Raw genomic sequence first — 12,925 nt, 5'->3', positions numbered from 1 at the left:
TAGGGGGAGCCCTCGCACAGAAACAAAGACCCGACACAGCCAAAATAACTACAGTAATTGATAAACTCCTACCCCCAACATCTTCTTTAAAAAAAAAAAAAAAAAAAAAGAATCCAGAGGCTGGCTGGGCTCCCGCGAGACCGAGATGAGGGGGAGGGGGCAGGAAGACCCACAAAGAGGATGGAGAGGGTGCGAGAAGAAAGTGGAGGGCAATTCCACGCTTCTCCAGGCAGAGCCAATGGGGGAAGTTGGTCTCGGGCCCCCAGGTCTACCGCTCCACCACCAGCTCTTATTTAGCAGTGATAGGCCTGCTGGGGGCTCAGGTTTACGACTCTCACCGGAGCCACCAGCCCTTCCTCCCGGCCGATGGTTATTGAGATGCACCTGGGGAAGCGTGGGTTGCATCACACCAGAGCAGACCCGGGACCTGGGGCAGCATCAGGAAGGAGTGGCACGCAGGGGCCTCCCCCGAGTCCGGTGTCATGCCTGGTCCACTGTGGGCACTCCGCTGTTGAACGGAGGACGGTTGGAAGGGATGGAAAGAACTCAGAGGAAAGGAGGACTGTAGCCTCAGGCACAGGACACCTGACCTGGGGAAGAGGGGGACTTGCCCCCACCAAATCCACAGGCCTCTTCCTCCCTGGGTCTCAGCCTTTCCATGTCGCAGAGACAACCCAGAGGCTCTGGAGGCCCCAGGCATCCCCCTCACCACTTCCTGAAACTGACACCTGGGGTCCCCCAGCCCTGCTCCCTCTTCCACTCTTGACTGGTGAGGGGGATGCCTGGGGCCTTTCATTGCAGCGTCGCCTCTGGGTGAGACTGAAGGAGCCTCTCAGTGCAGTGTTTCCTGAGAGAAGCGGTTGCGGGAAGCGGAGGAGCGGGGGCGCACAGAACAGGAGCATCGAAGTCGGAGGGACTCAGAGATACGTGACGAGGGGAAGGGAGCGAGCGAGCCCCCGGGAGCGGTCTCCCAGAAGGCAGAGAGGCCGGGCGTGCGCCCGAGGGGCTCAGGGACTGGGGAAGGGACCTTGATGCCCACTTGGATATGAAGAAACAGGCTGTGAGATGGGGAGCGTCCAACAGCTCCCTTCCCATTCACAGGAGCCTTTTATTTTCCTTTCTTAAACATTGTTAAGCACAGCTGATTGACCCCAATATAAATCCTTTACATTTGGCGAACTCCACCCAGCGTGAGCTCCAGCCTGGCCCTCGTGGACTTCCGTGCTCTCACCAGCACCACCTCGACGCCAGTCACCCAGGCGTGCCAGCGCGTGGACAGCACGAACTCCTTCCTTCCCCTCATCCCCCCCCGGCCGGCTCCCCACCAGGTTCTGGCCCCACGTCCCCTTCTCCGCCCTTCCTGCTGCAAACTCGGCTTTCCCTGCCACTCAGGCTCACCTCTCTGCCTGCCTGAGTGATGGAAACCCCGTAACCGCCCTTGGTGAGCTAACGCAATTCCCGCTCGGCTCAAGAACCTGGGGGCTGCCGGGGGCTTCTCGTCATCTGAGTGACAGCAAAGAGGGGACGGCCGAGACCGGTCCCCACTGATAGGCGGCTCCATACCGTCAGTGCCCAAAGGAGAGGAGAGGCCTCTGGGAGCAGAGGGCGCCCTGGGACTAGGCTGGGGGTGCAGCGGAACCCAGCGGTTCGGCCTCACCTCTGCAGGCTTTCAGCGGGAGAGCAGCTGCACCCACCGTTTGACCTGCCTGTGTCCCCTCACGTGGGCTCAGGCGTGTGGCCTCCTTCAATAAAAACCTTTTAAAATGACTCTGGCTTTGTCTCTGCTTTTCCTGTGCAGGCCCAGGGGGTGCCCGGTGCCTCCCTCCCCTCCCCTCCTACTTTGGTTCCTGCTCCGAAGAGAACGATAAAACTGTTTTCGGGAGAGGAGAAGCTTCGGCTGCAGAACAGCTCCAACTTCCTGGGGACCCAGACAGTCTTTAACCAGGAAGGCCGCACGCAGATCAAAGGGCCTTGGCCAATCTTGCTGTCAGATGGGTGGGGTGGGGGCGCAAGTTACCAGGCGAGAAGCAGGCCATCACCATCACCCTGTCACACGACCAAAGCAGGGCGGCATAGGAGAGCACCTGCGGTTCCCTAAAAGGCCCTGGGGACAACACTGGCTGTCCCCCAAGTCACTTTCTCATTACCAGGTGGAGAACTTGGAAAGGATCCATGTATTAAAAGCCAGACAAAATGAAAGCTTTCTCCACCTTCAGGCAGGACCAAGGTCTTCCCTGGACGAGCTGGGCAACCAAGCTGCTCAGCAAAGACAGTGTGGGTGACACTCCATGCCGCTGAGGCGGCTCTGAGGAAATGTCAGGTCAGACTTTCCTCAAGACAGACCAAGGGAAATATGTGGTGCTGGCCTCTAGAAGAACCAAGCTTCCGTTCCTGTGGAAATCAGAGAGGGGGTGAGGGGGTGAGTGTGTGTGCGCGCGTGTGTGCGTGCACGTGCGTGTATGAAGTTAACGTCCACAGAAAGCTTCCTCTGCTGGGGGTGAACAGGGGGAGGGTATGATAAAGCAGGGCTTTTCCTCTGGCAAAGTCACTCTCGTCCTACTGGGTGCCATGGAGTGGTGGGAGATACAGACCAGGCCGGCAGGTGCCCGGAGCTCGACGACAGCAGACAGGTCACGGCGGGCGAGGGACCACCAAGTGGGGCTTGGATGCGTTTCCCCGGCAGTCCACATATTCGTAGCTCTGGAAGACCAGCTGCTCTGAATGGCTCAGGTAGGAACAGGTCAGGGTGCCCCTGGAGAGGAAACAGGGCTTTATTCTTTTTTTTTTCCACCCCAAAAAACACACCCGTTTTATTCTGAAGATTACAGAACTTGAGCCTTGACCCCTCCCAGCTTCCACTTCCACCGATCTAAGGATCTGCAGTTGGGGTAGGAGTGAGGGAAGGAAGTAGGGAGGCGAGGGGAGAGACCTGGTGGCGGCAGAGGAAAGGAGTAAGACGGCGGCTGGAGAGCGCCCGCCCCCAGGTCTGCGCTTCACCGTCTTTACTCCTCCACACCACAGGGGTCTGGGAAGAAGAGGAAAGCCCTGGCCCTGCTCCGCTCTCTGGGGAGGGCTGGCTTCCTCAGACCAAACCCGGCCCTTCCTTCTGCTCCCCACTCTGCCGAGGCACGTGGGACAGCTGCCCCCCTCCCAGGGTTCCGGGCAGATCTGTGGCTGTCACTGTCAGTGGCTCATAAGCAAGGTGGGCCTTAGGGGAGGGGCTGGACCTGCTACTGACAAGAGCCGACACAGACTCACGGATTCGCTGCGATGACTCTCCTCCCACGGGGTGGGGGGTAGAAGTGGGAGAGGGTACCAGGGCTCCAAGCCCTACTTACTGGATGTGCAGAAGCACGTGGTGGACTTTGATTTTCAGCCAGGTACAGATCTTGCTGAGGGAGACAGAGAGAGAGAGAGAGAGAGAGAGAGAACCCGGGCCCACGTCTCACACACTGAGCAGCCCGTCAGACAGCTCGGAGGAGACCTGCCGGCCCAGCCCCCCTCGCCTCCTTTCCATCAGGGGCCCCACGTGCCACCCCCACCCCTTCCCCCTCCCTCTGCCCAAGGTGAGCATGTCGCCCCTGCTGCAATATCACTCCTCCAACCCCCACTGGTTTGGCCCAGGCACGGGCTGGCCTCTTCCTCAGTAGAAAACAGTGAGTCAGGCTGAAGAGCCCAAAGGTCATATATCGTAAGTAGGAACCAGATTCTAGCCTGGTTTTCATTCCAGTCCAGGTCCAAACAGGCAGAGGCTGGGGACCCTGAATGCCTGTACATTGCAGTCTTGGCCACAAGAGTGCAGGCCACACGCTGACTGCAGGGTTTGCTGAGCAATCCGAACGTCTGGTGGGAATTCAAACTGGGTTTCCAACCAGGAAAGAGGCTCAGGGAGAAGGGATCAAGGGCTACTCACTATGTGTTTTCATCCCATATCCTGTTGGCTACTGTATGAAACATCTGTCGACCAAACAGGTACAGGGTCAGCCCCAACTCCAGCCACCCGCGTCCACACACCCGTGGGCAGGTCTGGCCAGCAAGAGGGAGTCACCTGCTCACTGGCCAAAGGGCCGACGTGGAGGAGGAGGCTGTCGGAGACCTGCCCCACCACGAGGGACAGGTGCAGCACCTCACTGGTCAGCTGGGTCACAGATGGGGTAGTAGTTGTTACTGGAGACGCTCAAGATACTCTGGGGAGGAGGACAGGGGAAGGAAGGGGTTAGGGTGGCGCCAGCCCTGGCAAGAAGAAGTCCAACGGTTTCAAAACCCCGCAGCCTGACCGAGCCCCACCCCCAACGTGGGCCGCAGCGGCCGAGGCCCCCGTGCCAGGAGCCCATCGGAGGGGCTCTTAATGGCCAGGGGTCCCCTTTAACTAAGACGTTAAGCGGGCTCAAAATCCGGTCTCACCCTGCAAGCCTCTCCCCGTTCAGTCCTGCCCACCCAGGGAGTCTCAGGCACACCACCCCGACTGCACCCGGTGACTTATGGCTCTGGCGTCAGTTCTAACCCCTCACAGGTCCAATCCTGCACAGTCTGTTAGGGGGCTCATGGCTGCTCCTGCTTCTCCCCAGCCCTCTGACATCCTCTGGGTGCCATAAGATCCCTGGCTACCGATGCCCAGGGTGAGGACACTGGACAAGGGCTACAGAGGAGTGCTGCCAGGAAGGTGGGGTCGGAGACCAGGGGCACAGGCACCCACCCACCGTTATATTGAGGTGGATAGCGGCCTCGCCAACAGTCACCATGGAGGAGTTGAGGCCTACAGGCCGCACGGCGATAGTCCGGGGAAACAGGAAAAAGACGATGAGGGATGAGGTCACCAGGCAGATGAACACTGCCAGGAACACGGAGAGCTTCCTGTGGGAAAACAGGACCCGGGGCAGAGGAGTGGAGAAGTCTGGACACCAAGGCGGCCCGGGCCGGGGGCGTTCAGACACTCTTCTCTCTCTATATAAGGCTCTCCTCCGAGCCGCCCCCCCCCCACACACACACAACTGTACACTTAGCTCCCCAGATGCGGAGGGCCGACCTAGGCCCAGATGTGGCCCAGAGTGGGTAGGAGCACCGGATTGAGAGGCTGGCAGCCCGGCTTCCATTCCCAGCTCTGTGTACCCACTGGCCCAGCAACTCTGAACAACCCGCTCAACCGCCCGAAGCCTCAGTTTCCTTGTCTATAAAATGGGGATAATTGTACCCACCTCATACAATCTGTTAGGGGCTAATGCATGACAAGGCACCAATCCCTGGCCCGGGCACATAGCCAAAGGCTCGACCAACGCTAGCTATTCTCACTGGAAGAAGTAAGCCCACGTGAATTCTGACAGTTCTGAACTTTAATATTCATATTCAGAACAAGACATCATCTGTCCATCTAATTCAAAATCGAGATATGCATTAAAGAGAGAGCACCTCGTTAGCATTTCCTAAGGGGCCCTGCCAGATTCGGCTTCTGGTGCACTGGTGGGGGCAGGCTGGGTGGTGGCTCCCCCACGGAAGCTGAGGACCCGGGGAGGAGGTTGCAGGGATCTATGTCAAAGGACCCAGATGACAAACAGGGTCGTGGGCCCCCCAGTGACACTCAGGGCTGCCTCCTCTGAGGTTCTCAAGTGTCCCAGAACACAGAGCAGCTGGTTTCCCGTCTCTACGGGGGAAAAGAACAAGCAGGTCTGAGCTGCCGTAGCAAAGGAAGTTCTCAGGAGAAATCACTTCCCCAAACCAGCTGCAACCACAGCCACTCCCTCCCTCCTGGAAGGCCTTGCAGAGTCAAGAGGTCCTCTCTGTCCTCAAAAGGGAGCCACGCTTCTTGGAAGCAGTGATGCTCAGGACACCAAGAGGCCTCAGGTGGCATCTGCTGTGCCCCGAGCTTCTTACACTAGGACAATCCTTGGAGACAGGGAGCTAATGCCAACGTCTGAGGCCAGCGAGGCTCAGGCTTTCTGGGGGAGGACCAATGGAGAAGAACTGGGGTGGGGGGGAAGGGGGACTGGGGGAGACAAAGAGGAAGAGCCCGCAGGGGCAATGCCTACAGAGCTGGGATAGGAAGAGGGGCTTACGTGTGCCTGGGCTTCAGCCTCTGGTCCCCATAGGGGATGAGGGCCACCAGCTGCTTCTCCACTTCTGTAGAAAGAGGGTGAGAGGGAGGGCCAAGAAGTGTCCATGACAAACGTTTCCTGTGCCAGCCTGCCAGAAGCAGCCCTCCATCCCACAGAGCACTGTCAGAAGCATGCCACCTCTGCCTCAGAGCAGGACTGGGGATACCGGGCTGTTGGCTGCTCAGCTTGGCCATCTCTAGAATGGAGGCGCGAGATGTTCATTAACAGGTGTGAGGAATTCCTGCACGTCACCACCAATCAGGGAAGCCCGATTTCTTTGGAGACGTCACTGTAACTTCCTGAATCCTAAGGCAGTGCTGCTAAGAGAGCAGAGAGGCTGGGAATCCCCTGGGTTTGGGAGGTACAACCAGGGCAGGAGGGGGTCTCTGCAGCGAGCCCGGGGGAGGGTTAGCGTCTCCCTGGCTGGCCTTGAAACTCGGGGACTAGGAGCTGGGAGACCCAACCCCATCCAAGGAGACTCAGAGGGGCCTGGCACTGGCCAGCTGGCTGCAGAGAGCTGTTCCCGGATCCCAGGCGACTTCCAGAGCCTGGGGCCACTCACCTCGAGGGATCTCCCCACTGCCCTGGCAGGTGGGACAAGTCACAAAGCTGACACCGGCAGCCCTTTCACGAGGCACACAGGAACAAAAAGCCTTGCTGCTGGTGGTGCTGGAGTAGCTGGCAGCCTTGCTGCCAAAGGCTGGGGCGGAGGGCAGGATCGACTTGTTCTCATCCTCCCGGGAGCCCAGCTGGGAGAATGGCTCACCCATTGCTCAGGGGTATGGTTCACTGATGAGAGAAGAACAACGTTCAGTTAGCACTGACTGGGGGTCCCTCTGGCTTTAGGCTCTTGAGATTGGCAAGGAGCCCCGCCACAATTTCAGCAAGCTCAAGCCTAAGGAAGTGAGGCTGTGGAAATGCGAGCAGTCACACACGACTCTTGCATCAGGAATCTCCATGCATTTCAACTCTTTTCTTTTCTTTTTTATTGTAGGAGAGCTCAGTCGGCCTACAGGAGGGAAAAGCAAAGCAGAAGTTATTTCACTTTAAGGGACTTTCACAAGTGAAAGGCAGAGCGCTTAATTTTGTTCTGGAAAAGCTGCTGAGCTGTCATTCACTGCAAGGGAAGGAAGTTAGATAGGTCTTGGGGGCAGCAGCCAGGAGAGCCCCTCCATCCTCTGCGACAAGATGACTCTGAACGTGTCTCCAGAGCACCCGGGAAAGAAACGCCCGAGGTCTCCAGCCTGGGTGTGGGAGGAGAGTTTCCATTCCCGAGCCTGGACAGGTGCTGGCGTAATAGGAAGGCAGGGGTTCTTCGGGACAAGAAAAGAAAAAGGAGGCTAGGCTGGCCACAGGTGTGGCTAAAAACCCTAAAATGATTGTGGAGGGGAGCACAAACCTCTTCCGCCTGCTTTCCGGGTTGGGGTGGGAGAGCATGTCTGGGGGAGGGTGGTAGCAATTTCAGGCTCAGTCCCTCACCAGGACGAGTCACAGCTAACTCCAGATCCTCCCCAAAAGACCGGTGGCAAATGAGTGGGCAAGGTGAGCCGAACTCAGACCTTCGGGGCTTAAAATAAAGGAAGCCTCACCTGGTTCAGGTCTGAGATCCTGGGCTCCTCTCAGCTGCAAGAGGGCTAGAGATCTCTGGAGTACCTCTTCGGGGAGGAGGGCCTGTAAGGTAGGGTGGCTGCAGGGGCCACCAGTCCCCTTCCCGTAGAGTCCCGGGGACCGACTGCACAGCGTTGGAGGAGGTGGGGAGCAGCGACCCTGGCCTCCCCAGAGGCTTCACGCCCTACTCTGGGGCTCGGCCACGGGCTGCGGGGTCGGAGCGGACCGAGAGGCTAGGATTTCACTGAAGGAGGATTTTCAGTCCCACCAGACACCCCGGGAGGCCGTGAGTAGAGCCTGGAACCTGCGTGTTGGGCCAGGAGGAGGCACAGAAGGGGCCTGGGCCCTTGCACGCCAAAGGGGAAGAAGGGAAGGAGGGTCCCGAATCGCCTTACCCCCGGGCGACCGCAGCGACAGAAACGCCTGCCAAGCAGAACCGAAAGTGCGGGAGCCGGGGTTTCGCCCCAAGCTTCGGCTCAAAGCCTTGGGAAGCTCCGCCCCGGCTCCTCCGGACCCGCCCCTCCCTCCCAGGGCCGGCCTCTCTCGACACAGCGGCCAGGAAACTTCTCGGTTCTTCAAAGGCCACGCGAGGTTCCGGACGAAAGGACCGGCCAGTCCAGGTAGGAGTTTCAAAGTTTATTTCACCATTCTTTAAGCGGTTAGGGTACAAGTACAATGGGACAGACGACCGGACCCCAGGGCCCTCCTGGACCCCTACAGTACAACTCACATGGTCAAGACAGATCCCGTCCCAAATCAACCGAATTAATTACGCACACCCTGCCGCTCAGCCTCTACCCAGAAGCGCCCCCCCGGCCCCCCATAAAAACGTTTTAAATAATAAACACGCTGGTTGGCTTGCAGTCTGAATCCTGGCTTATTTAACAGCATTCAAGAGTTATACTGTAAATAAACATCATTATGGCCAATGATTAATTTAACTCACCATTCATTACAATACCAAACCAGGTTAAGTAATACTATTTTACTATCCTTCCCCCTTCAGGCTGGGGGTCAGATTCTTCTTTTTCTGCAAATAATTTTTATGACTAAAATCTGTAGTGTTTTTTGTTACCTCTTTACCAGCTGTACCCAAGACTCCCTTCTGTAAAACAGAGTGAGGACCGGGACCCCTGTAAGCAAGCTCCTTCCCACTCACTCACCCTGCGGTTAAACCAAAACTTTTTCAGTGAGTTTGCTCCCATCCAAGTCTTGTAAAACACCCGCCTCTTTTTTCTCATTCTAGGTTCTCTTGAACAGATTGCAAACATTCAGCAGGCCATCAGGATTTCCTAAGCCTCACACCCACTCACTTGCCCACCCCTGAACTTTACCGAGATTCACACAGGAGCCTGCCTTTCACTTTTCTCATGTTCCTGTACACTCCCGCCCACTCTACTGTAAAGAAGACCTGCCCCCACCCCTCCCGACATAAAGAAAAAGGGTAACTGTTCAATTGACTTTTCCCTTTAATAGAAGAGTTTCTTTCCTTCTTTGTAGCATTAGCAAAATATTTCACACTACCTAAATTTTCTCCCTTAAATAAAATAAAATGTATGCAAGATTGCTACAACAGACACTGCTCAACAGGCGCTGCTGGGTCAATGAGCACACTCCCCGCTCCTTTCTCAGAAGCGCGGAGACCAGAAGGTGGCTATTCTTTAAACGCATCACTGGGGCTCTTTTGAAAAACAACAGTGCCGGTTACTAAGACCTGCAGGGGAACGACTTTCTCCCTGAGAAGGGAAGAGGAACAAACCTCCCATCGCGCCCTGGCTGTTATTTTAATACCATACATATTTTAATACTTCATACAGCTATGAAGCTTGGGATAGGTTAGAAAAATTATGAGAATAATTCTGGAAAACAACTTCCAAGGTTAATTTCTTTTATAAACTGACAATTAACAGATACCCTCATTAAAAACATCCACATTAAGCAAAGAAAAATACGCAACTTCAATACAAGCAGGAAGAAAAATGCCTCTATAGGAAGTTTAAGTTGCACTTTTCAATGCGCTAACACGGAGAAGAGTTTTATCCAGATCAATTGAAAAATGCTCTTCCTACGATTCATCTAAGGTCTAACGTGAAGATTTAAGTTCTGGCCTTTCATTTGCTCCAAAAAAATACCGCAAGGCAGGTATTGTCTTGATCGTTCAATGACGGGCTCTAGGTAGGTTCATCAGACTAAAAAACAAGCAAGGGCCTCCACCCCGCTCCCCCCAAACAGAATAAAGATCGCCTCTGAGCAGCAGGCAAAGTTGTTTAATACGAGGCCACTCCTCAGTAGCGGTGGCTGTACCAGTCGTTGTTGTTGATCTGGAGGAGTTCTGTCACAACCTGCAGGATGTTGTAACTGTGTTTCTTCAGCAGCCTTAGGTTTAGCTGCCTGTCACAGAAGCCCATTTCAAAGAGATGGGACATCAGGGCTGCTGTCTGACCTTCGGAAGCTAGTGGCTGCGTAGAGTCAAGAAAAGCAGAACAACGTTTCTTGTATCATCTGTGTTTATCTTGTTAAGGCATACTCATCTTCCAGATTTACTCAAAAGACTAGGTAAGCAGGTGCAAGGCTATGGCACTCCTGTCCACCCAATACTGATGGGTCTTCTGAGGGGATAAGAAGGACTGGGAAGGCCCTGCTTTGGATTAGGTATGTCTGCACCCTGAACCACGTGACTAGTGAGCTGTCTTTAGAACGAGATGAAGGAAAAGATGCTAACGAACTCTGGAAACCCTGTGAAGTTAAAGGTGACTGTGGCGATGGGGCAAGAAGACGCAAGAGAAGAGATGGTAATTGGAAGAAAGTATGGGAAACGGGAAGAAAGTATGGCCAGCGCGAGCCTTAACCACTGGACCACCAGGGAAGTCCCTCCCACGGGTCTTAAAAATAAAATCCAAAATCACTTAACACAGCATCCCACCTACATCATTGGTCTTTTCTCTGCTTGGCACACATTCACCCTCCAGGTTCACATTTCCAAGTCTCTGTACTGGCTACTCTGTCTACAGTGCCCTCTCTAACCCTCTCTCCTGGCACACACTCATTTTGTCCTTTAGGACTGAGCTCAGGCGTCATCTACCAGGACGCCTTCCCTGGCCCCACCATGGGGCCGACACCAGGCTGAGGTGTTCCACTGGTCTGAGAACACTGGCACAGTATCTCACACTGCACAATAAGCATTTCTCTTTTTTTTCTTAACTGAATGGAAGATTCTTTAAATTCTATAGTGCTTTGCAATTTTCAAAAGTTTCACAGATAAATGTCCGTCTGCTTATTTCCCACTGTCTCTGGGCAGGAACTGGTGTCCGAGTCACCTTGTGGTGCTGGCACCTGGGAGAGCGACCCCCCACACAGTAGGTCCGCGACCAACGTTAGGTCTTTTTTCTTTCCTCCCTTAAGTAACTCAGCCCAAGTCATACCGCTGGAAAGTGGCAGAGTCGTGTGTTAAAGACTAAACTTAAAGCTCATGCTTGCTATGATGCCATGCTACTCTCTCCAACCCAGGCAGACGCCACTGTTTTCACTGGTGACTTGGCTTCCGTTCAGGAAAATAACACATACACTGACCTGTGCAGTGACCGGTGGTCCGGCAAACAAGGCCTTGTATGCAGAGGCAGCAACAGACAAAGCCCCCTTCACCAGCCCTCCAGCAATGCTGCTCCCATGGTGGTGCCTGCAGGGGGGAAAGCCAAATGTCTCCCTAAAGAAACAATCGTTTCTTTAGGAATCCTTATCTTCCTACGGATAATCCGGGCTCTAATCCTGGGAAGAAAATGAGATTTCCCTGAGAAAAGAATCAGATGTAAAAGTTGAGTGGGACTATTTTCCTATCAGTTTTCGAGCTACAAATCTGGGCTTGAGGTCGGGCCCAGCTCTTACTGCTTGCTGCAAGGTATGGGCACTGCAGAAAGCACATCACCCTGGTTAGCATGCCAGCTTTCGGCCCCAGCTGGAAACTAATGTGCTCAGCAGCACACCGAGGTACTGGCAGTCTGCACGCTCAGTTCTCATCTCAGAGGAAACACCTCCCAAAGGAAAGGTGATTTTCTGAACGCTGTATGTAGGGAAGAGCCCGCCGTGACACTGCTCTGAGATGACTGGGAGCAGAGAGGCAGGTGTGTCTAAGGAAACGTTATAAAGATGCACAGCGGGCTGGGCCTTCCTGCCTTCTTCTCTGGTACTAAGCAGGGGTTGAATCTGAGGGAACTTCCTCCTGGTCTGGGATGTGAACACTCTTATTAAACACCACCATTAGCCCTCTGCTCAGTGTTGCTCACGAGCTTTAGGAGAAATAAGAACAGGAAGGAATGCGGGCTCTCCTTCTCCGCTCTCGGCAGGTGGCACATGCTCTGAGAGGCTCGTGTAAGCGGAGGCAGTACTAGGATATCCATGTACAACTTCACTCCTCCACTTTTCTTCCGGACGCAGGCAGTGACAGACACGTCCACCAGAGGGCAGCATCTGCCACTTTCCAGCCCTTGCCTCGGCCCTGGGTTGTTTTGGGTGAGTTGCCTCCGAAAGGGCCCCTGGCATGGGAAAAGGGTACCTAAAGGCCCCTTTCCCACATTTTTTCTTTTCACACTCATTCTAAGTAGTAGGTTCTGTTTCCTCCATTTGATTCTTGAGGAAGCAAAGCTGGGATTTGAGATGCGGGTCTTTGCGATTCCCAGGCCGAAGCCGTTCCTGGGCATCCACTCCCCCAGCCCATCCCCACTCCTGCAGACTCCTCTCCCTTCATTTGTGCACTCAGACAGGTACTTGGTTGGGATGCTGTGGAGACAAGGATGTCCTCAGCTGCTTTCTAGGTGAGCTCCATCCATCCTGTACCCTCCCCTACTCTAGAGCATGGGCTGTCCTGGGGAAAGGGACCTGGAATCATCTAAGTCCCTAGTAACATGCTGAGGAAACTGAGGCTCCCGGGGGAAAGTGGCTTTTCCAAGCCAGTCTACGTGGGAGGACAGGACTCATGATGACTCTCAGCCCAGGGTTTCAGCCCACCAGGCCTTGAGGGGTCCTCTCTCTCCAGTGTCATCTGTCCCATGGCCTCTGTTTTTCTCCTCCAGGAAATCCCTCTTCCCCAATAAAGGCCTGAGGGTTGAGTACTGCCCAGACCTTGCCTAGAACTGCAGGGTTTTACAGGCATCTCTGCCAACCCCCAAGGAACCCAGACCAGGAAACTCCCAGCTAAGGCTGGATGCTTGGTTCTCATACTCAGGGAACCCCCT

The 12,925-nt window shown here is 55.0% G+C and overlaps 1 protein-coding gene and 1 long non-coding RNA gene across 2 annotated transcripts; both read right to left on the bottom strand.

Moving 5' to 3' along the window:
• Nucleotides 1-1,044: 1,044 nt before the first annotated feature.
• Nucleotides 1,045-8,185, bottom strand: LOC308606857 (transmembrane protein 106A-like). Its single transcript, XM_081218285.1, is given in 8 exon segments — nt 1,045-2,752; nt 3,339-3,392; nt 3,914-3,957; nt 4,049-4,148; nt 4,150-4,187; nt 4,701-4,854; nt 6,051-6,114; nt 6,652-8,185. Coding segments are annotated over 8 exon segments (783 nt in total). The 5' UTR covers nt 6,860-8,185; the 3' UTR covers nt 1,045-2,631.
• A 133-nt stretch (nt 8,186-8,318) lies between these two features.
• On the bottom strand, nt 8,319-11,429 carry LOC308606858. The gene is made up of 2 exons (XR_014013911.1): nt 11,268-11,429; nt 8,319-10,156 (listed from the first exon to the last, which is right to left on the bottom strand). It is a non-coding gene; the product is annotated as an uncharacterized lncRNA (long non-coding RNA).
• Between the last annotated feature and the right edge of the window lie 1,496 nt (nt 11,430-12,925).

This window comes from Mesoplodon bidens (assembly GCF_964165515.1).
Source record: "Mesoplodon bidens genome assembly, chromosome: 19".
NCBI lineage: Eukaryota > Metazoa > Chordata > Mammalia > Artiodactyla > Ziphiidae > Mesoplodon > Mesoplodon bidens.
The sequence above is the reverse complement of the archived record's forward strand: the minus strand, read 5'-3'. Positions and strand labels throughout refer to the sequence as shown.